This window comes from Bradysia coprophila, unplaced genomic scaffold (genome assembly GCF_014529535.1).
Source record: "Bradysia coprophila strain Holo2 unplaced genomic scaffold, BU_Bcop_v1 contig_70, whole genome shotgun sequence".
NCBI lineage: Eukaryota > Metazoa > Arthropoda > Insecta > Diptera > Sciaridae > Bradysia > Bradysia coprophila.
Genome location: NW_023503941.1, coordinates 2769422 through 2793446, shown reverse-complemented (window position 1 = coordinate 2793446; position 24025 = coordinate 2769422). Strand labels below are relative to the sequence as shown.

At 40.1% G+C, this 24025-nt stretch overlaps 3 protein-coding genes across 9 annotated transcripts in view; 2 read left to right on the top strand and 1 right to left on the bottom strand.

Moving 5' to 3' along the window:
• Positions 1-257: 257 nt before the first annotated feature.
• On the top strand, positions 258-9269 carry LOC119083652 (ribosome biogenesis protein BOP1 homolog). Its single transcript, XM_037193428.1, has 9 exons — positions 258-496; positions 566-1282; positions 1413-1689; positions 7480-7700; positions 7770-7944; positions 8002-8211; positions 8316-8593; positions 8662-8957; positions 9024-9269. Exons 1-9 carry the CDS (start codon positions 377-379, stop codon positions 9175-9177), a joined length of 2448 nt encoding a protein of 815 aa, XP_037049323.1. The 5' UTR covers positions 258-376; the 3' UTR covers positions 9178-9269.
• Positions 3891-5555, bottom strand: LOC119083682. The gene is made up of 2 exons (XM_037193467.1): positions 5075-5555; positions 3891-4988 (listed from the first exon to the last, which is right to left on the bottom strand). Exons 1-2 carry the CDS (start codon positions 5409-5411, stop codon positions 3949-3951), a joined length of 1377 nt encoding a protein of 458 aa, XP_037049362.1. The 5' UTR covers positions 5412-5555; the 3' UTR covers positions 3891-3948.
• Positions 9270-18447: 9178 nt separating the features above from the next.
• Positions 18448-24025, top strand: part of LOC119083716 (regulator of G-protein signaling 17) — a 44981-nt gene continuing 39403 nt past the window's right edge. For 2 of the 7 annotated variants that reach the window (XM_037193512.1, XM_037193506.1), the window contains exon 1: positions 18448-19592. The gene's annotated coding sequence lies outside the window, so the exon portion shown is untranslated. The remainder of the gene's footprint in view (positions 19593-24025) is intronic. The other 5 variants (XM_037193510.1, XM_037193509.1, XM_037193508.1 and 2 more) reach the window with 5 other exon arrangements.

Genomic DNA, 24025 nt, shown 5'->3' with positions numbered 1-24025 from the left:
AATTAGAACTGTAAACTGTTATAAAAGGCACTGTTGAATACACTTCTAAAACGACTGATATCCCAACAAAAATCTCTTCGAGCTTTAATATTTCTTTGTTGCACTTGGAACAGACCTATCGGTCACAGAGAGCGAACAAGTTTTCAAAAAATTATCGCAAAAACAATTTCTGTTACGAGCGCCATCTACGTTCATGTGACAAACTACCCAAACTACTGACAATAACAACAAAAATATTTATTGTGACACATTGACAGTTGTAGCACGTGTGTTGAGAAGTGAATTGTCAAAATAATTTTGTAAGAAATCAAATCGTTCGGCACGCATTACATTCACGAATTGCACTTTCCGGGAACAATTCAACCACAAATCGGCAATGGCAAAGAATAAGAACAGAAAGCGGAATGCTACGCCGTTGATAAAAGAAAGTGTGAAAGTTTCAGCGCCGCCCGAACGTGTGGAATCGTCAGAGGACGAAAGTGAAGAGGGCGAAGAGGTAAGAAACATTTGGAATTTTCTCTTCTGTTCAGGAATTCAATGTTGGCTGTTTGTTTTGTGTGCATAGGAAATAGGCATCGGTGATGTTGCTGTGAACGACGGCAACGACAGTTCCGATTCGGAAGGCGAACCAGAGGTGTATACATCGGACGATGACGGCGAATTGAGTTTCGAAAGCGATGAGGAGGGAAATTTCAGCAGAAATTTGAATAAAATGAAATTGAACGGCGATGACGTTGAAGACGAAGACGACGATGTGAAGGATGAAGGTTCATCCGATGAGGATGATGTTTATGTTAGCGATTCGGATGATGAGTCTAGCGCCGACGACGAAAACCATGTGAATGAGGATCCACCATCAGCTGCAGCATCCACAGCCACTGTCGCAAAGCAGAAGAAACAACAGAAACCAACATCCGTGGAGGCATTCAAATCCGAACTGAATGGCAGTTCGTCGACAACGAAACGTTCGGATGGAGACGATGAGTACAAGAATGATTCGTCCGACGAGGAGGACATCCGGAACACCATCGGCAACGTTCCGATGCATTGGTATGATGAGTACAAGCACATTGGCTACGATTGGGACGCAAAGAAAATAATCAAACCGGCGCGACGTGATCAACTGGACGACTTCCTGAAGCGAATGGAGGATCCGAATTTCTGGCGCACGGTCAAGGATATGCAAACCGGACAGGATATTGTCATCAGTGAGGCGGATATCGAGTTGATAAAACGGATCAATTCACAGCGCATTCCGGACGATCAGTACGACGATTATGCGGTAAGTTGGTGCGCCGTTTGTTGAGTCGGTTGTTGAGTTGGTCTACGAATTTCGTCAGCCCGATCAAAGGCGACGCATAGTTCGAGGAGTTAGAATTGCCGAAGAGACTCACGATCCTCCTCATTTTCAGCCATGGGTCGAATGGTTCACATCCGAAGTGGAACAGATGCCGATAACGAATGTGCCAGCCCACAAACGCTCGTTTTTGCCGTCCAAATCGGAGAAATCGAAAGTGTCGAAGTTGGTGCATGCAATCAAAATGGGTTGGATGAAGACAACCGAACAGCGCGAGAAGGAGAAAGCCACTGCCGGACCGAAGTTCTATATGTTGTGGGAATCGGATACGGACAGAGAGAAAATGCGACGCATCCATGATCATGTGTCGGCGCCGAAACGAGATCTGCCAGGTATGTGAATGGGGAAATTCTTAGCTGGGAAAGGGTTTTACGATAGACGATCGGTAATTTCTGGAAAGTCCTCACGCTGGGGCTCGTCTTTGTTCGGCTATTGGTTCGGGCTGCTATGTCATCTCGATCACTCGAGTCTTTTAATGAATTTTGGCTACTGTATGTCACAGAGAGGTCTAAGGTTTTTTGGGCCTCATGAACCGGTAATAACCGGTGAAAACCGATTTTAGCAGAAAACTTATCTCCGTCAAATTTGAATATTTTTTGATGATCTCAACGGATTCCGAAACTCGTAAAACAACTTTCTGTCAAGGGTCTGGAACAGTCTGGGCTATGGAGAATTCCCGGAAAAGTGTCCCGTAAAAACCGCTAACTTTGAGACTGATTTCCCAGGCCATTTCCTAATGATGGAAATGTAATCTGACAATCTATCAACTGTAGTTGACCGAGCTCTGACATATCAAAGGATCAGGAGCCTCAGTTAACTGAAGCATCACTAGTTTCCTTAGCAGTTTTTTACTCGAAAAATCACAGAACAACGGTGACATTGAATGATCTGCAATTTTATGACTAATCCTTAGTCTTCCCACATCCATCGAATAGCTAAAACTCAAGAAAGACAAGCATTTCCAGCAGTTTCTTTTTGTAGTTTCCCATGATGGATTTGAAAAGATATCGAGGTTTCTAGAGGTCGGTTCCTAGAATTCCATCACTCCGAAAGGTCCACCTTCTTCCCAGTGATAGAACTCAAGGATGGCGAGCATTTCCATTGGCTTTTTTGAGTTCTATTCTGGATTTAATGTAAAGTTCAGGTGTCTAGAGGTCAGTTCCTAGAGTTCCATCACTCCATAGTGGTCAATATTCTTGTCCTAGCTCAAGAACTTTTCATCCTTTAGATCTTGATCTGTAAAAGAATGACCTTTAGGAGTGATGGAACTATAGGAACTGACCTTCAGACACCTCAGCCTAGCCTCAAATCAAAGAGAACTCAAAAAAGTTGAAGGAAATTTTTGTCATCCTTGAGATCTATCACTGGGAAGAAGGTGGACCTTTCGGAGTGATGGAATTCTAAGAACTGACCTCTAGAAACTTTAATATCTTTTCAAATCCATTGAAAACTACAAATAAACTGCTGGAAGTGCTTGTTTTCCTTGAGTTCTAGTTGTGGGACTGATGTGAGAAGATTCAGGAACAGTCACATAGTTGTAGATCGTTCAACGGCATCATGAAAGCGCTCATTATTTACCAAATTTTTGTAGCCAAAAAATTGATAAGGACACTACTGATGTTTCCTTGAACTGAGGCTCTTGATCCTATGATATTTCAGAGCTCGGCCAACTTCCGTTGATTGGGCTTGTGGGAACTGATGTTCTACAAATGAAACACAGTAAATGTGTTGCCAGCCGAAGCTGGTGATTGAATGATTTTATTTACAAAGAATGATTGGTATTTATAGGCTGTTTCAAGGGTTGCTGCGACTCTATACAATTCAATAGATTACTGTGATCTGTGTCACCACAGGCTCTTTCCAAAGAGCCCCCACACAACCAAATTAATTAAGAAAAGGCCAGGGAAATGAGTCTCCAAGTTAGCGGTTTTTACGGGACACTGTTCCGAGAATTCTCCATAGCCCGGGCGAATTTGGTCCCTTGAAAAAAGTGGTTTGTTCAGTTATTGTTCCAACCTTTCGGAAACCGTCAAGAACATGAAAAAATGTGCAGATTTGACGGATACATTCAGGTTGGAAATTTTACAGTTAAATCGGTTTTCATCGGTTGCTTCCACCTGATCCTAAGAAAAAAATTACTTTGGATACTCAGACCCCTCTATCCAGTAGTCGAAATTCATTAAAAGGCTCCAGTGAGCGAAACGACTCCAACTTCTCCGATTCTTGGAATAATTGTCTTTCACTTCTCGATTCGTAAGTCTCAAATAAGTAGAAGGAAGATCGAATGGTCCGCAGTCCAAATATTTTTTTAGAGACAGAAGACTGGAAGAGGGAGTGTTTGAGACAGTAAGTCGTTGAAAGAGCGAAACGCCCGAGACGACACATGTGCTAAACGTGGCATTTTAGACGGTCGTATCAAAGAATTCTTTGAAGTCGAATGCTGCAATGTCTGAGATGTCACTCTCGAGCATTCCAAATTTAATCCGTTAGTCGTTTGACCTGTCGTAGCACCGTGTGAAAAGACAACAGCATCTTTGAATGAAAAATATTTAAAAACAAATTTATTGAACCTTCGGGGTACCGGCTGTACATTAAGACGCTACTTTCTCTGCGGCATTCCGTTGAATAATCGGAAATATCAACTTGTTCCACACGTCCTCCACTTTGGCGAAAAGCGGTTCGATGAATGTCTTGTTCAGATCCACATTGATGTACTCCACCGCACCGCTTTTCGCAAAATCGGGTGCCACCACACAGTACAGTGCCTTCAGCCGGTTGGCCAGAAACATTTGCATTTGAATTTGGGCAAAGTATTTCGGCGGAATCGTTTCGTTGTTCACCAAATACTTTGCGTATTCCACTTGTGTCGACGGCATCTTGATTTCCACCACAAGGTCGTCACTCAGGCCATCCGGTGTGGCACAAAAGAACGGATATGCCAGATCCAACAGCAGACCACAATGCTGGATGTTCGTCTTGTAGCATTTCGATATTTCGGCGAGTATCGATCGCTTGCGCTGCTTCCGTTTCAGGTACTCCTCCTCACGAGGTATGCGATACGTGCCCAGAATTTTTGCTTCGGCCACATCTTGTTCCGTTTTCCAGCTAGCCACCTCGTTCAAAATGCTACATCGAATGCGGCCGTACTGCAGTTCCAACCACAGACGCGATTTGTACTGTGTGCTCGTCTCCGTTTGAATCTTGTCGATGACATCCGATTTGATGACACTCTGCAGATGCATCAGTAGATGCTTGTACTGCGTTATCTGGTACTGATCGGCATTGTTCATGATGTAGTACAGGAAGGTGTTCTGATACGGTTCGTCGACGTGACGATGCATTCGGTAGACTGGCGAATCCGTTTGCCCGTTTTCCTTCAAATTGTCCAAAAACTTGTCCAAGAAAACTTGTGAACTGTCGTCAGGTTCTTCCATTAGTACGTCGTCCGAGCAACTTTTCACATCGTCCGAGTCTTCGAATTTCTGCGAAATGTGGTAGAGTTGCTTGAGTGGCATGGAGATCAGCTCAGTCGGTGGATTACACCCCCAAAATGCCGGCCGATCAGAATTCGGTTCGTTGGATCGTCGATACATCCAAAATAGGAAGGCGACAACATGGTCACACTGGCGACCTGTGGAACGGGGGAAATTAGTTCAGTTAGCAGAGTCTGAGATGGAAATGGATCTGCGGTGAGCCATTCACCAAAACACAACTTACCTTCGCATCGCTTGCACACGACCGACGTAAATTCTTTCCTTTTCGAATCGATGACCGCTACAACCGATATTCGGTCGGCTGTGTACGACTGTCCCTTTTCCATGATCAGACACATTAGTTTGGTGTACACCAACGCTGTCTTGATCTGCACAAAATCAATGTCCTCGTCGAGATACTCTTTTTTGGGCGGTTTCGCTTGTCGTTCGGCGTTTTTGGCCATAAAATTGAGGATCATCGAGTAGCTTATTTTCGGACTGTTGAAGCCGTTTACTTTATGAAATCCCGGCTCCGTTGGCCGTTCGATCATTTGTTTGTAGATTTTGTAGATTTCAGTCATTTTGTTGGGTGTTGTTCGTGTTTCTAATTGGAACGTCCGAGTCGTGCTCACACACAAATTAGTGAAAACAAACCTGGTGCACACTGCCTTCAATAATAACGCTGTTGTTACTTATCCACCTGATAAATTAGTTAGACTAGTGTCAACTGTCACAATTGTGTCACAAATCACATCGTGCAGTTGGCACTACTTATTTTTGGTCTTCTTCTTCTTCATGATTTTAATAGTCTTAGTTTGATGAGCCATATAAACAGTCAGTTTCAGTAGTTATGTGATTTTCCGGGAGAAAGTCGAGACATGAGAATCGAGATTTCAACGTCTCGCATAGTATTTCAATGTTTACGCAATGACGGGTGAAAGACTTAAGTTTCTTTACGAGTTGTATGTAAGGTGACGGAGCATTCCTGGACGATATTATCGTCTTGTGGATGATATTATCGTCTTGTGGACGGTATTATCGTCTTGTGGACGGTATTATCGTCTTGTGGACGGTATTATCGTCTTGTGGACGGTATTATCGTCTTGTGGACGGTATTATCGTCTTGTTGACGATAATGATCGCTTTTTCGATCAATAATATCATCTCGAAGCGATAACATCGACCAGAACTGCGTATTTTCGTCTTTTTAACGATATTATCGTTCGAGACGATAATAACACGGTAGAAATGTCAAGATCTCCTCTCGTAATTGAGGGATTCTTTTGAAAAACAACCTGCCGAAATGGGACGCATTTTCGAGTGGACTTTTTTACATGTGCCTAGAGAGGACTTCGACCTCAGAAGCCAAAACCACTTTCACAAAAATTCTTCGAATCTTGTGCGGCTGGTGAAAAGTCATCAAAAACCGAAAACTTGAAAACTTTCGGGTCTTATGGGGTTTGGATGCATATGAGATATTTCACACATAAAACTACCTTTCTAATGATACCCCACACGACCATGTACGTTTTGTGTATCTCGAGAAATTTCTGTAAGAAAAGTGGAAGTCTTCGGTTGAAAACTTCAACTGCACATATTTCAGTGACGACGAATTTTAAAACGAATAAGTCCTTATTCGGCTCAATAGTACATGTGATTACCTTTCTAATGACACCCCACACGACCCTGTACGGTTCGTGTAACTGGAGAACATAAAATTACCTTTCTAATGATACCCCACACGACCATGTACATTTTGTGTATCTCGAGAAATTTCTGTAAGACAAGTGGAAATCTTCGGTTGAAAACTTCAACTGCACATATTTCAGTGTCGACGAATTTTAAAACGAATAAGTCCTTATAGGTCGGCTCAATAGTACATGTGATTACCTTTCCAATGACACCCCACACAACCCTGTACGGTTCGTGTAACTGGAGAATTTTTTGTAAGAAAAGTGCAAGTTTTCAGTTTTTGATGACCTCTCGCTAGCCACACAAGCTTCGAAGAATTTTTTTGAAAACGGTTTTGGTGTCTAGGGTCGAAGTCCTCTCTAGGCACATACAAAAAATTCCACTAGAAAATGCGTTCGATTTCGGTAGGCTGTTTTTCAAAAGAATCCCTGAATATGAGTGTCAGAACAAGCTCTCGAGGAGTCGCTAGTCGCTACCCACATATGGATTCGTGTTTCTCGATAAGCCGTAATTTTCGAGAATTTCGATAATCAAGAACTCATAACTAAGTCGTCGTGACTATACCGTTACCTTATGGAGTTGGAGTGTGTCCTCCAAGAAGAATTCGGAATTTTGAAAATTCTTAAAAGTTGAAATTCCGAATCATAAGCTTAGATTCAAAGGCAAACGCATTCCTGAAATGTTGGTTAAGCCCACTTCAGTTCACCTAGCGTTGTCTTTAGTCAAAAGCAGTCGACTTTCTTATTTGTAAGGGAAATCTTAGTTGTATCAGTCGGTTCTATTTTAAACAGAACCAGACACCAGTACTCGGACAGATGATGGCGTATATATCAGTCACACGAAGCACTTCGAAAATTGTCTTTTTTTAAATCAAATTCAACGTTCCCATGTGCACCAAATACCTACCTCAATTATCGACAATTGTAATCATTCCGGTCGCATTACCATCATTTTCAGGTCATGCAGAATCGTATAATCCACCGCCAGAATATCTTTTCGACGAGAAAGAGATGAAGGAATGGCACAAATACAAAGACGAACCGCAACGTCGTAAACTGCACTTCATGCCGCAAAAGTTCAATTCACTTCGTGAAGTGCCTGCGTATTCGCGATACATCCGTGAACGATTTCTGCGTTGCCTGGATTTGTATCTGTGTCCCAGAGCCAAGCGAATGAAGGTAAAGGGAAAAAAATGATTTTGTTTGGTCGCGCGAAACAAACTGACCCTCCCCCGAAAACGTTTCCAGTTGACCATCGATGCAGAGTATCTCATTCCAAAACTACCATCACCGAAAGATCTTCAACCATTCCCGACCGTTGAGAGTATCATTTACACCGGACACACGGACATGATCCGAACAATATCCATTGAACCGCATGGCGAATATATCGTTTCCGGATCGGACGACAACACTGTTAAGAGTACGTCACATCGGTCGATGAAGCCGTCGTTTTCTAAAAAAAATAATTAATTTTCAGTTTGGGAAATATCGACGGGCCGTTGCATCAAAACCATCGATACGGGCGACATTGTTCGCAGTGTTGCCTGGTGTCCGAATGGAAAGATTTCGTTGATTGCAGTGGCCAGTGGACAGCGTCTGATTTTGTTGAATCCGAAAGTCGGTGACAAGATGCTGGTGAAGAAGACGGACGAAATTTTGCAGGAAGCCCCGAAGATCGACGCATTAGGTGAGCACTCGTCTTTAGTCAAAGTGGATTCTGCATGCCAATCTCCCAGTTTGACACGTAGCGTTACGACCTCGGCCTCTAATCCGAAAATTTTTATTCAACAGACAACGAACGCATCAAAACAGCCGTACAATGGGCTTCGGCTGAAGGCGACGAATACGAAGCCGGCTACCGGATAATTATCACGCATTTCAAGTCGATCAAACAGGTGACGTGGCATGGCAAGGGCGACTATTTCGCAACCGTAATGCCCGAAGGAGCTAATCGATCGGCGCTGATTCATCAACTGTCCAAACGGCGTACACAGATTCCGTTCTCCAAGAGCAAAGGACTGATTCAATGCGTCCTCTTCCATCCGGTCAAACCGTGCTTCTTTGTGGCGGTAAGTGTGACTCGGTCTTATCGGTTACTCGGTCGCTCTTCAAACGTAATTTCCCCCATCCCGCACAGACGCAAAAGAACATCCGGATCTACGATTTGGTGAAGCAGGAACTGCTCAAAAAGTTGATATCGAACAGCAAATGGATATCCGACATGGCCATCCATCCGAAAGGCGACAATCTGCTCGTGTCCACCTACGACAAAAAGATGCTCTGGTTCGACTTGGATCTGAGCACGAAACCGTACCAGACCATCCGGTTGCATCGCAATGCGGTGCGAAGTTCGGCGTACCATTTACGTTATCCGCTGTTTGCATCGGCCAGTGACGATCAGTCGGTTATCGTGTCACATGGAATGGTCTACAAGTGAGTAGATGCATTGTGGTGGCGGGACACGGTTTTTGTGACTCAAAATTTCCCCTTTTTTCGCAGTGATCTGCTGCAGAATCCATTGATTGTTCCGCTGAAGAAATTGCAGACACATCAACCGCACGAAGACTTTGGCGTCTTCGATGTGATGTGGCATCCCACACAGCCGTGGGTATTTTCGTCGGGTGCTGACTCGACCATACGATTATTCACATAGACGAGCAGAGCGAGAGAGAGAGAGAGAGAGAGAGAGAGCGCTGGGATGTTGGGAATTTGTTTATTTGAACAAGAATTTTCGAAAAACAAAAAAAAACTTTTTTTCGTCGAACTCTTTCACCAATTACAAATGCCGGCCACCAGAACGACAACGAACAGGACAATCGTCAATAGCATGAGTAATCGGGCGATGTTCGGCTGCGTATGCTTCATGGTGAACAAGTCAAAGGTCAGCAGCTCGGGATTCTTTTTCGTGCACAATTCAAAGATCATTTTGTTGTGTGGCGGGACTGTATTTTATTGTGACTATGCAGCGGTTCACTTGTTACTCGATTGTCTGAGGTTTATGAAAGCCCAATTTTGCGCATACTTCGTTGGTTGTTAGTAGTTCAGTGTAGGTATGAGGCTACTTAGACTGGTAGGTGGGTCTCGTCTACTTTTGAATTTTGATAACCTTCACATTCAAGCTTATTAGGTTGGTAGGTGGGTCTCGTCTACTTTCGAATTTTGATAACCTTCACATTCAAGCATATTAGGTTGGTAGGTGGGTCTCGTCTACTTTCGAATTTTGATAACCTTCACATTCAAGCTTATTAGGTTGGTAGGTGGGTCTCGTCTACTTTCGAATTTTGATAACCTTCACATTCAAGCTTATTAGGTTGGTAGGTGGGTCTCGTCTACTTTCGAATTTTGATAACCTTCACATTCAAGCATATTAGGTTCGACGTTAGTCAGAACTGTTCAGATGATTACTAACACACTTTCGGTAAAATTCACTGAAGAGCACCATTTGCAACAGCTGATCTTTCACCTGTTGGTCTCCATGCTATTGTTTACATCAGTAGTACAGCAATACGTGCAAAGCATAATGAACATGCGCACAAAGATGTAACCAGTCAGATTAGATCCACTGCTGGAACTCCAGCGCCTTTCTTTATGCTACTTGGAGTAATCCAACGCAGCGTACTCAGCCGACTGTTCTGCAACATTGTCATTAACTTTCTTACATCCAAAGTAATGCAACAGCTCTTGCTGAGCGTACTATTCGCTGATGACGTTGACCTAGCAAGTGAGAGAGTAGCAAAGCTCCCGGAAGTATTTGACAAGTGGAAGAATGTCCTTGAAGACCATGGGTTAAGAGTTAGTGAGTCAAAGACTGAAGTAGATGTCCCTACCATTCAGTGACCCACAAGCCAGATCACCAGACATAATGATTAACGGAAACGTTATGCCGGAATGCGTCAGCTTCAGATATCTTGGCTCGATAATCAACAAGACTGGAAGTTGCGACGAAGACGTGAATCATAGGATCAGCGTGGCCTGACTTAAATGGCGGGAAAATACTGGAATATTGAGTGACAAGGCCACCAAAACTCAAGCAAAATCTATCCCCTATACGGATTCTGAAAGCCCTTGGAGAGAAACGTGTCTGCTTGTTGGGTCAGCAAAGATTGAGAAAAGAGATAGCGTCCGAAAATCAGGCTTCACAGATCAGTACCAAATTGAACTTCAATCGTCGCTTTATCAACTCTAAAATGGTGTCAATTTATGCAGTGGAGTCCGCTGCATGCAATAAACCAGATAAACACACTTGTCGATATCGTACTCTCGAGGGACGATGGCTCAAAGAATCAGAAGTTTTAGATAAAATTTTACAAAAAAAAAATGGGGAGTGTGGGATTGCGGATCTTCACTGGAATTAATAGAGGCTTAGGAACAACTTAAGACAGGATTCCTCTTTGTCCGTTAAAACTGCTAAGAAAAAATGAGATTCGAAAATTCGGTCACCGAATTTCAGTGTACGTCCGTGAACTTTGAATAAACACTGAGCGACGGTTGTGTATAAAATTAAGTACAATCAACCAACGCACTTCGATCATGTGTGGTACTCTAAATAGAGTACTGACACGGGAAATTTTTACCGATTTTAAAGAGCAATAGATCACTAAAATGACCGCTGGCGTGACGATCGATGGTTCAGTTTTGTGTGCAAACTAATGACAACCAACTTTGCTTCTAAGGGAATTCTTCGTATTTAGTTCATTTACATTCATTTCAAAGAATTGGACGCACTCACTTATTCATTACTATGTGAAATTGTGAAGTTGGTTTCAATTAGTTTGCACCCTTTTCCCCACCATTCCTCACGTTTCCGTCATCAGTTTCACCAAACGAAGAGATCTATAGCTCGTTGAAAATGTCTCCCTCAAGGTAGTGTTTATGACGTTTCGTCGACAAAAAAAAATCGCAAAAAAAGATGGCGTCTTTTGTATGAAAATTACAGCAAAGTTCAGTCGGCGTAACATCCTCATTATGCAACCTTGTTGGTTTCGATGAGCTCTAGGTTTCCTTCATTCGCATTCTATGTAACACTTACTCATATGATATTCTAACGGTCCGTTGCCAATTTGCAACGTGAAAAATATCGAACGTTCGACTCTAGGAAACAAGATGAAATTTATGCATTTTAGCTATGTTGAAGCGTTCTTTGAAAAGTTTTTGACGGGCTTTCATCTAAAATTGTTCAGATTTTTGTGCATGGCATGGGGGCTCGTTAGAAAGACCTCGACAGTAAATGTGAAAAGGGATAAAGCTTGAAATGAAGCTAAATTGAAAATATGAAATTTTTTATTATTTTACAAAGTTAAAGCGCTAAGGGAAGCGTTTAAAAGCTAGCTGAAAATTCGTTCTAGCGTGATGTGTTTAGTGCAAACGAGGTTGTTCTTTTCTTGTTTTAATAAGGAATGTGACCCACCACTAAATAATGGTGTTATCGTAAAGTTCCTCAAAAGTGATTGCTTTCGCACTAATTTATATTACCGGAAACGTGCACAAATTTAAACGAAAGCGTTTCCGCTAAAACGTAATTTTTAAGACTACCGCCGACGTTTTATTTCTACTGGGTCACCTCTTCTGCAACTCACATCACACCAAACGACAATATTGTTGTTTGTTTACATGATTTGTCAAAATAAATTTTTCATATCATTTTGGTGGCTTTGACGAATATTTTAAGTCAACCGCTAAGTGAACTGTTAAAACCACACAAGAAACACATTTACGCACAAAATCTGTGAATTAAATCACATCGAAATCACAGAAATTATTACATTTTTCACAACCGACACTAAATTTTTGTGTTGGTGATTTGACGATTTTCTTCGTTAAACCATATTCGACTCAAGGCTGTATACTTTGGGAAGGTCACGCAGATGCAGAACGCGGTTTACACACCACGTTTCATACAAAAAATTCACCATGCCATACAAATTCAATTTTGAATTTGTTTGTATGGAAAAGGTGTGTTCCCGCGTATCTAATAAAATGGCGATCTGCGTGACCTCCCCAAAGTATACAGCCTTGATTCGACTAAGTTCAAGGTGGCTGTGATTTTATTTTATTTATTCATTTCATGGCAACATGCCCCCTGACTACTTACACTTCCAATTGTTTACGATCACTAAAATAACCGCTGGCGTGACGATCGACGGTTCGGTTTTGTGTGCAAACTAATGACAACCAACTTTGCTTCTAAGGGAATTCCCCGTATTTAGTTCATTTGCATTCATTTCAAAGAATTGGACGCACTCACTTATTCATTACTATGTGAAATTGTGAAGTTGGTTTCAATTAGTTTGCATCCTTTTCCCCGCCATTCCTCACGTTTCCGCCATCAGTTTCACCAAACGAAGAGATCTATAAAAAGGACAAGATTTATATAACACACAAAAAACCATGACGTTTAAAAGCAGCAGATCTGATTCGTGTGACCAAGGAATAAGCAAGGTTCTGAAAGAACAGGTTAAGACACATCTGAGTTGATCACGAAGGCGGTGACACACAAATTTTGACAAACAGATGCTATTTATTGAACATACTCAATACAGATTGTTTGAAATGTCAACTTGAAGAAAAAAAATAGTTTTTATCAGGTTGACATTTCAAACAATCTGTAATGAGTATGTTCAATAAATAGCATCTATTTGTCAAAATTTGTGTGTCAGCCGCCCTCGTGGGTGTCTTAACCTGTTCTTTCAGAACCTTGGGAATAAGGACCAAGAAGATGCGTTTTGCATCAACGAGCCAACTGGAAAAGAACGGATTAGCGAGAGCCAATCGACTAGATAGGCTCGGTTTTGCACAAGTCGATGAGACTTGGAGTTTAATATTTAGAAGTCGTGAGACCATTTAGAAGTCGTGAGACCAGATTCGACTAATCGATACGGATTAGAGAGAGAACCATTGGTTCATAATTGCATAATTGCAAGATTAAATCAGTGTAAATCATGATATCTTGGTCTTACTGTTCAATTTGATTGGAATCTTCAACATCTTTACAGTCGCTTTGAATGATTCACGCGGCATGCCCTGAAACCAAAGCTGTGAGAAACGGTTAAATTCTTTGCACATGTTATTTATCGGTTCATGATATCCATACTTTGTCCTGTGATCACCAACAACAAGAAAATCATCAGCACGAGTAGGGTGAGGATTTAAAACAATCTTCCTAGCTATCTGAGGGACGTCAAGATTTCCGTTTAGAAGATCAGAAGCGAAAAAAACACACGCATTAACTCTACGTCGAGCTAGCGGTTCAACATTGATCGATTCACACCTGTCGATATACGGTGGAAGTCTGTGGTTTTCGTCGCGCCTCACCGTTCGCCGAAGTGCGAACATCAGAAACTTCTTCTGGATCGATTCAATCCGTCTTGGTACAGATGCCAAACGACTGAAGCATACTCTAAGTACGAACGTACGTGCGCGGAATACAAACTGATTTGGGTGTGAAATTGAGTGGGTAGTGCTATTTTCATAGATTTTCTTTTTGTAAAATCTTTTCAATTTGACAATATTTTGGAAATGCTCAATGTACCAGTTTCTTATTTTTCGTATTTCTACTGATATTTGACAAAAAATTGCGTAAAAAATCGATCCGTCTCTTCCAATGAAAGTGTAAAACAGGTATGGTCTATTGTCCGCTCTGTAGACATAAAAATTTGATTTTCGTACTTAAACGCACTCATTTTCATATTATTTTGACATAAAATGTGAGTGCGTTTAAGACGAATTCGCCGATCGACCATACCTGTTCTAGACTTTCATTGGTCCCTTCCTTATTCGGTAAAAGTCTACATAATATATTCAAATATAACTCCGGGAAACAAAAGCCTTTTTGAATCCTACGCATCTTCTTGACCAAAGAGGAGCGCCGCAAACAAATAAAGAAACCCTTCAAGTTCAGCTCATCAGAACACGTGAAACTAAAGGAATTAAAACCAAAAAGGAAATATTGGGGACGATACCGCCATCGAAGACGTTACATGAAATTTTTTATTTGTAAATATTATTAATGTAAATTGAATAAATTAGTAATTAAAATAAATGACTTAAACATTATGAGAAAGTGGTTTTCTTGCCCTACGAAACTGATCAAAGTCACTTGGTCCTTATAGCAGTCGTTGGCATTTTCGCATTATTATCATTTTTCAACAAAAATGGATTCGAAAATTAATCTGCCGTCACTGCGAAAGCAAGTTCCTAAAGGCAAGTCAGTCATTGACGAAATTAATCGTGGAAGAGAATACTCCAAATTGCTCGAGCAACGTCAGTCCGCTGTACCAATTAAATCGATAGCCGCAGGCCATAAGGAGAAACCTAAGTCCGATGATGCTAAAATTCAAGTTACAACCAAATCTGACCCAGTCAAACAAGTTGGACAAATCAAAGATCAAACAAAGCCCGACCCAGTCATCCAAGTCGACAAAGCAACGCTTGGCCAAATCGATCAAAATACCAACACCACCTCTGATGGCGGAGAGGCACAAATTAAATGCGACACAAAGCCGGTTGAGCTCTATCAACAATTGTATCCTGATGTCTATGTGGAACGAACAGTCGTTCCTGAATACCAGCCGAATTACGATGAAATGCCACGCGCTGCTCGCAACATAATAAACCGAGACACATTAAGCCTAAGACAGCACATGAGCCTGCTCGCCCAACCGAAAGTCGTCAAGCAACGGAAAGTGGAACCACCGTATGTTGTACGCCGAAAAGTGCCGGGCCCATCGCCTCGCATTATTCAACTAGCTCGACCGAAACGGCGACAAGCGCTGGAGACATGCAATCGATTCGGTGCAACGATGGAACAGTTTTGCATCGAAAATTGTCATCGAAACGTTCAAGACGTAACATTTGTACCCGTCCACGATGCCGTCTATTTCATCGAATTGAACAAACGTAGACCGCTCGTCGAGAAGGAAAAACTGAAGTTGCGCATGAAACGGCTTCAAGAGAAGATCAATGAGGCGAAAATGGCGAAGACGAAAGACATTCTTCGGACTTTGTATTCGTCATTGAAAAGGTACTTAATGCCGCCATCGTCATTGCCGGAAAAGAAACCGACTGAATGTGCTGAATGTGCTAAAGGTCAATGCGCTAGTTGCAGCAAAACTGATGACACTCCAGATGACGGTGACACAGATGATCAACAGGACGATGATATTTTTGACGATGAGACAAAGAATCTGAGTTTGGTACTCAGGCGTAAGATGGAAAAATTGTTGAATCAGGAAAAGAAAATCGAAAAGGTCGAACAGGGTAGTCACTGGGATCTATTGTTGGAACAAGTTTCCAAAAAACTGGCAATTTGGGCGAAAAAATTACAAAATAAGGAAGCCATTGTGGACAAACCCAAAGCCACTGCAGACGCTACTACTGATGCTGCTACTGACGCTACTACTGACGCGAATGTAACCAAGTGAAATAAATTAAGTTCAATTTCGAACAAACATTGATGGTCGTCTATTTGTCGAACACATATCAAAAGAGTAATTCGACACGTTTCAATATGTAGCGCCTCTGTTTTACTAGTATCACTGGTCCGTGTCGGTAAGGAAACGATTTTTGTGAGTCTAGTCTAGTCACCTTTATTCGGCATTATTACGTATACGTATATTGGTAGCTCTCTGTATGTTCTCTCTCTATATCTCTTTATTGCCAAATTGCAACGTAAAACAGAAATAAGAAGATCATTTCGTGTACTTTTTGGAGAATTGTACGTATTCCCGTACAGGGAATAAATACTTATTGGGTAATTATAACTTCTGGGATGAGCAGAGGACTGTGACTGCATCTGTTGATTTCCGGATTAACGATTCTAAACTTGATACAATCACTCAAAATGTATTCCGCACAGCAACACTTCACAATTTCGTGTAAATTTGTTGAGTATTTTTTGTTCTATCTAGGAATCGACAGATCCAGGTTAAAGTATATGCCCTTAGCTTCTAGAAAACATAATAACCACCCACTTCCGTACACGCAATTCCTTATCAAAAACATAGCTAACGCCGACCCGTACGAAACACCTATTCGTATCAAAAGCCTTTACTGTGAAACTCGTCATTTCTTTTACTTCATTCTCTACTGAAAAGCTATTCGCCCTTTAAAATCACTTACATTATCCACTCTTTGCCTTGTTAGCATATACAAATAAATTGCCGGAGGCAATATAGACAGCCCCGTACGAAGTCAACTTTCATAAATTCCTATTTAAACAGCTATATACCGCTATATTTACCTATATTTTCCTATAAATAAACATTTCACAGATAAATATATGCTATTATATGCCTGTATATAGCTCAATATAGGTGAATATAGATATATATATAGATGTCCATATATGGAATGCCTGAAACACCCCACACACATAACAAATTATTTCCATGTTAACAGAAACACTCTAAGCATCATTTTTCCCAATATATTTCACTTTTATTAAAATCCAATATGGCCACCGGCAGCCATTTTGTTAAGAGACCGGAAATTTTACCGACGCTTTACATTCGTTAATACCTTTCAAAAAAAAAAAATTCATGAAATTCGGTCAAAATTTAATCGAGATATTGACAAAATACTCCACGTTCACTGTACGGCCGAGTAGCCAGAGAAGAGCTCACTCCAAGAGACCTAGCTCACGCTCCGGAAAACATAATTTCAAAAACTTTTTTTTTTCCTGATTGGTACGGTCAATACCTATCTAATAAAGCTAAAACAGACGAAATATGTTCAAATGTGGCTGACCTACAAGCAAAAACTGCTTGCCGCCCTGTGCCTGTTTCACACCAAGGGGTCTAACTCACGAGTCGGTCATCCGATTTCCGATTTCCATAAACCGGAGATATCTTCGAAAAACCGTAAAGCACTTATTGGGCCACAGCTCGGGAGGGGTCGATCCAAAATCACTCATCTTCGAACTTAGCCTGTCTTTTGACATTACCAAACGGGAAAAAAAAGAATTTTCAAAATCGGATGCGTTTTACTCAAGTTATCGTGCAGACGGACATTTTTTTTACTGATTTGGCATCTCTAGACAACCACAATAGGTTTCCCCTTACTCAGGGAGTCCAATTCGACGTGTTACGGACGTATGCGTAAACGCATAAGACCCCAGTACTTCGTACGGGTCTAAACAGTGCAGTCGTATCTCAAATGTAACTAAAATTGTAACATCTGAATACCAATTTTCTGTAGATGGGGTGGTCTGATTGGTGCAAAAACAGAAATTTGTTACAAAGGTTTGACTTCAACCGCACAAAAAGTCACATTTTGCTAACTTGATAAATTCGGTAGCCATTGCCCCTCCGTTGCCCGATGTTACCTTTGTTTTTGCCATAGAAAACAAACGAAACGTGGCTCGAATCGACGAAAAAAAAAGTCTCGTTTCACGTTCGCTAACAGAAGATGGACTCTTCACATTCTTCCCGCTAGACTCTGCCGCTCAGCGAAAGTCTCTCTGAAGTGAATGTGAATTTCTCTCTGTGTGACACAAAGCTCACAAATATTATAGCCAAACGCACCCAACGACACGCCAATTACAGAAAGAATGGTTGTTCCATACATTGGTATATTTCGGGAAAACTCTATGAAGACGAATCATGCTCTACATATTATGATAGCGAACATTATCTTCTATGCCATTCATTATATTCTGTTTTGGTTGTGTATATAGCGAGAATACTCTTTATTGAAAATCGGTTCCCCTCTACTTCATAACAACATCGTATTAGACACAACATTTCCATTCACACAAACACAAACACATTCGGGACATTATTTAAATGAAAATCCGAATTTTCCGAATCCAAACCCATAGCCTGGCGTGTGTGTGTGTATATAATATGCGCTCATGTTCTCTGTATGTGTATGTGTGTATGCGTGTTGTGAGTTTTCATTTAAAAAAAAATTACCGCAGCCATATTGGTACAACGAATACTGGTAGTACTGGTAGATTTTTCGGTTTCGCCCTTACACGACAAAACTAAGAAGTTGGGCGCCGTGACTTATTTCATGGAAAATTGACGCCTTTCCGTGGAAATCGAACTGGGTCACAAAAAAATATTGACGGGCCACCATCGGTTGATAAGCGGAAAAAGTTTTTTGTTTTTGTTTAGTGTTTGTGTCCGAAAAAAACGGTGTAACAATCGAAAGAAAACCAGTTTCCAAACCGAGTCGATTTTCCATGGAACGTTTTGTGTGAAACGAAAAAAGTTTTTTTTTTTTTGGTGTGACACGGATACATTGCTTTAACCAGAGAAAATTGGATAGAGGTAAAAAAAAAGTGAATTTCGTGTTTTAAATAGAAAAGCGTCGTTGTTTGCAATTGAAATTGATCGAATTATCGTTCTGTGGATACTGGGGTGGTCAATAGTGGGAATAAAAGTCGGCATAAGAAAACACGAAAAATAATCGAAAGCCTAAGAATAAGTGTTCGTTTGTGTTTTGTAGTGAAATATTTTCTTGTTCTCAGTCTTTATTGGTAAAATCCAACAGATAAACGAAAGTTGTCCTAAGCGTCGACTGTTTTATGCATCGATTTGTGTGTGATTTGGTTTAGTTAATCGAAATATTTTCTCGTGCAATTGTCATGTCGATGTGAAATTTTCGTTCTACATTTTTTCTACCAATTCGAAAAGAAGGAATTTTTTTTTTCATTTTATCGCTGAGAAAGACACACATTCACCAATACATGCACACACATACACACTGAGACAACATACACCATTTGGAGGAAACATACCCGTAAAACGGTTTTTCCAACTTTTCATTATTCTACCCATCCATCCACATTCTGTGTATGTTAAATTCCTCTGTGTGTGACGATGATGAGCATATATTTGGTTGGAACGTGAAAATGTGTTTGATTAGAGGAAAAAGCAAGTGCTGTTGAAGATTTATGTTAATTGGTCTTTAATTAGTGGTTTTATATCGACGCAGACAGAAAATATACCAACGACAACAACAACAAAGAACAGAAAAAATAAACCGAAAAAGAAGAAAACTTCAACACTCACCGATTTCCCCATTTACAGATTTCATTTGGATTATCCACTCGTGGTTAACCATCAGGTGATTAAAATTGTTTTTTCTTTTCGCTTTTTTCTATTCGCTTTTCTCTCTCTGTTTTTGTTGCTAATTTTAATCGTGATGTTGTGGTGTTAAACAATCGTTGACTTTAGCCCGAGATCATAGTAATACGGTGACAATGTAGTGGGTAGTGGGTAATAGGGAAACGAAGAAATTTTCTTTGTTTCAGCTTGGCTTTATCCACGGCGATGACACTATTCTAAACGCTCAAATGTTTTCCAAATTATAAAGAAATTGTTCTACTGTCAAGTTAGTTTTTTAAAGCTATGTTTTAATTCATACAAAACAAACGCAGTGCCGGCTGTGATTTCATCAGCCTCCGAATATTTTCTATGTTCATGCTAGGAGCAGTGTTGTGTGTCACCACACAAAAACAAAATGGGAAAACTTGTGGCCATTTTCGAATAAATTTGTCTCTCACCCAAATCATATTTGGTGGGCTGTCCCTAAACGAGTTAGAGTCATGGTACAAAATGAACCAGGACACCATTGACACCATGATCCCATTGGACAAATTATTCTCGTTGGATAAAGAAGCTCCGGTAGTTTTCCAATTGATTTAACAAATAATGTTCGTTGAAAGGGCACAGTAGCTCCATTGCTCCATTTTTCCATTTTTTTCGCGGAAAATTCAATTGTGCCAATTCTCTCAATCCTTGACTTCATAAGATTTCCATTCGTACAAATTAAAGTCAACCGGTCGGTAGAATGAAATTTTGACAGAAAATGTATGGGCCAACTGTCAACCCAGTTTCAACTTGCGTGAAAATATAAGAATTTCATTTCACCAACAACAAGTATACAACCAACTTGAATTAGTCTAGACATCGAACTAGAAATTATGTGACATTAAGTATCAGATTCACTTTTTCAAAGAATTTTTTGGACTTTTGGTCTTTTTGGAATTAAAATTCACAAAAATTGTTATTTGTGTATCTTGTTTTGGGCGATTGATTTTAGGCAATTTTGCGAGTTGTAGCCCGAACGAAGTGAACACATGAAAAAACCCTTACACCTCTCAATGTCTCAATGTCTCGATTACGCATGATTTCATCCAAGTTTTCTTTGTTGCCCTAACTTACGTGGCTTCTCAACTCTTCCAATAATCCGAATCTGTAAACTGGCCGATGCTATAACATGAACAATGAAAACCGGTTTGAACGTTTATGCGACAGTATAAACGTTCAAACCGATTTCCTCGCTACGTTATGTGTAATTCACGCACTCCCATCTATAAAGATCGAATAAAGGGACGATTGTATGTATACCGATTCTCAATTCAGTGAACTGATTGACTGATTGACACAGTAATTTGATTTGTCAGTGCGAACTAGGGAGAAAACCATTTTTCGTTTCCACTTTTCCGAAACAAAAACAAACGTTTTCGTTCCATTTAGATACAGAGACTACACACGAATAGTGTTTCGATTCGTTTCGATTGATATGCGGTGTGACACCCAGTTTCATTAATTTATGTCTTTCTCTCAGTCAAACACTTTAAAATGCGAGCGAGAAAAGAAAATCGATGAGTCAGAAACAAGTGTCTCTAAAGTCGTCGCTATAAACAAAGGAAAAACGTTTTTGCTGAGCTAGTGCTGGATAATTCAATTTCTCATTGAATTAAGCTTCCAGAACCGTTCAAAGTATGCCCATGGAATGTATTTGATCCATATCTGTTCATTCAGCAAATTTCAAAGAAAAAGCCTTAAGCTTAGACCGCAAACACACGAGCAATTTACGAAAGCGTAAAATTACTCGTGTGCTTTCGGATCTACGAAAGCTTTTTGAAACGATGACAAAATCATCTTCGTTTCAGTGCGTTGAACCTGCAATTTAGACTGCTTTGTAACTTCCAATGTCCCAGTTTGAGACTCATGTCAAATAACTAAAATTAAAGTTAATCGGTAGACAGATAGCGAAGTATTTTTAGCGCCAGCCGAATTGACATGTATCAATCACATCACTCAGGACTGTCCCAAAGGCCTTTCGGGCGTTGAATGATAAAAATTTATGAAAAGCTCTTCGTTCATACAGAAAATCCCAACAAAAATCTCTACGAGAAAAGTGTGACGCAGTCTTTGTAGTACAATTTCTAAAATTTCTAAAACGCAGGTCTACAATATTTGTAAGGAGAAATTTTGGTGGATCTCTGAGGGATCTTTAATTTCTAACAGGGATCCCGGATTTTTTTTGAAACGGATGTTTTAAGGATCCCATGAAATATTCCATACAAAAGTGTAAAAGTCTACGCCCGTTAAAATTTTTGGTGCTTTCGGACAAATTTTTTTTGGTAAAATTTTTTTGGCAGATGATGAGGAAAGCTAAGCCAGCTTGTTTGAACTAAAATTGGGTGTAAAATTTAATTTTTGCGTAACGAAGCTGAAAGCGTCAACTCTAGCGATATCATTCATTTTAGAAATTGTATTTCAAAGACTGCGTCACACTTTTCTCGAAGAGATTTTCGTTGGGATATCACTCGTTTTGGAAGTTCTAAGTCAACAATTTGACTATTTTTCACAAAATTTGACAAAAATTGAAAATTTGACGAAAATCGTAAATTTGACGAAAATCGAAAATTTGGTGAAAATCAGCTACACCGAAAGTGGCCAAATTTTTCCAGTTGACAAACATACCCTGAAATTGACCAAATTGTTCTAATTGTAAACCATAATATTCAAAAACTTTGAATTTTGAAATTTCGACCGAATTACAACCAACTTCACAACAATCATAACAACACTATCATCATAACCGTGGATTTACATAGCAACGTAAAAGTGACAGATGCAATGTTTTTTAAATACTGCAACCCGAAATTTCATTCATAAAATTAAAATTATGAATGAAATTTCGAGTTGCCGTATGAGAAAATTTTTGCATCTGTCACTTTTACGTTGCTATGTAAATCCACAGTAACACTTTCAACACAAAATGGCTGTACATTTTTGTACATGAGAAAATGACGACTTGGAAAACGCAATATCTCCGGCTCCCGAGCACTTTGGTTGGCAGGTGATAGCTCATTTTCCTTGTATTTCAAGTGAGAAAATTTTCTTCGCTCTTTTTTTGGAAGTTAGACTGCGTCAAGTCCTCCGCTATCGCTTCTCTGAAAATCTTCGATCAAATGAAGTAATAGTTTGAACTGTTAATATGCTTGCCGTCTGTGACAGGTTAAAGCTGTTCGGGTATTGCGGGCCGGACACCACTACAATTCTAAGGTATAGTTTAACCAAAAGATAAAGAGTTTTAGAACATGAGCCGTCATTGAAATTGATAGCATTGACATTTAACTATAATGGAATACGTATGGACTAATCAATAACACCACAAAAGTACCACAAACTTTAAGATCTATCTCCTTCTATTTGATCATTCGAGCCACTAGATTTTTGTGGAACAAATTGTTGTCAGCATTGGGTCTGGTAATCGATAAACAAAAACAACGCTAGCAGTATAATGACGACGCACTTCTAACCTTTACTCTGTCCTATATATGAGGTTTGTAGTGTAATATACCTACCGTATTAGATCGCAGATAGTCATTCAGTTGAGGTTGGTGATATTTACATTTTCAATTTAGTTGATGTGGTTACTGGTTTTATGTTAGTGTAACGCGCACATTTCGCATAAATGCTAGGAAAGTATAGGAGGAGAAAAAAAACCGTCTTTCCAACTACAAAACTGTATGCCACTTATGTAAATGATGCGGTTGAATTTGCGGTTATAAATTCATTGTACCCGTGATGGCATACGACTTTTTTCCGGAGTTTCGTTATGCTGAGGCGTATGCTCATTATTCCACTGTGTGTATATATTGCTGATTTAACACATTGACACACTTTCGTAACGTGGCGGAAAAATGATTAAAGTCGAACGCTGAAAAAATGAAAACAAATAAAAAGCTCTAACGAAAGAAAATACTACCGTCGGTTATCACATGCGTCATTCATCTGTGCATACAGTTGTTCTTAATCCTGGAGTAAGATTACCTCCTTTACTGACCCTACACCCTTCTGACCGAAAGCACATAAGACTCCTGGATTGGATTTTTTGTGGTAATATTCAGACGAAGAAAAGACACTCTAGAGAGTGACTTTGCATCAAGTTATTCACTTGTTTCAGCTGTGACACTCATTCAGTCGTAAGAAGACAAACGTAAGAATATTGATGAGGCGACATAACTACACGGTCAATATCGTCAGGAACGATATTTTCGTTTTTTAGACGATAGTATCGTTTTTTAGACGATAGTATCGTCCAAAAAACGATAGTATCGTTTTTTAGACGATACTATCGTCTAAAAAACGATATTATCGTCCAAAAAAATTTCATCCAGGACGATAATATCGTCTAAAATTATAAATTTTAAAATATTTTCAGAACGATATTATCGTTTTCTTGGCGATATTATCGTT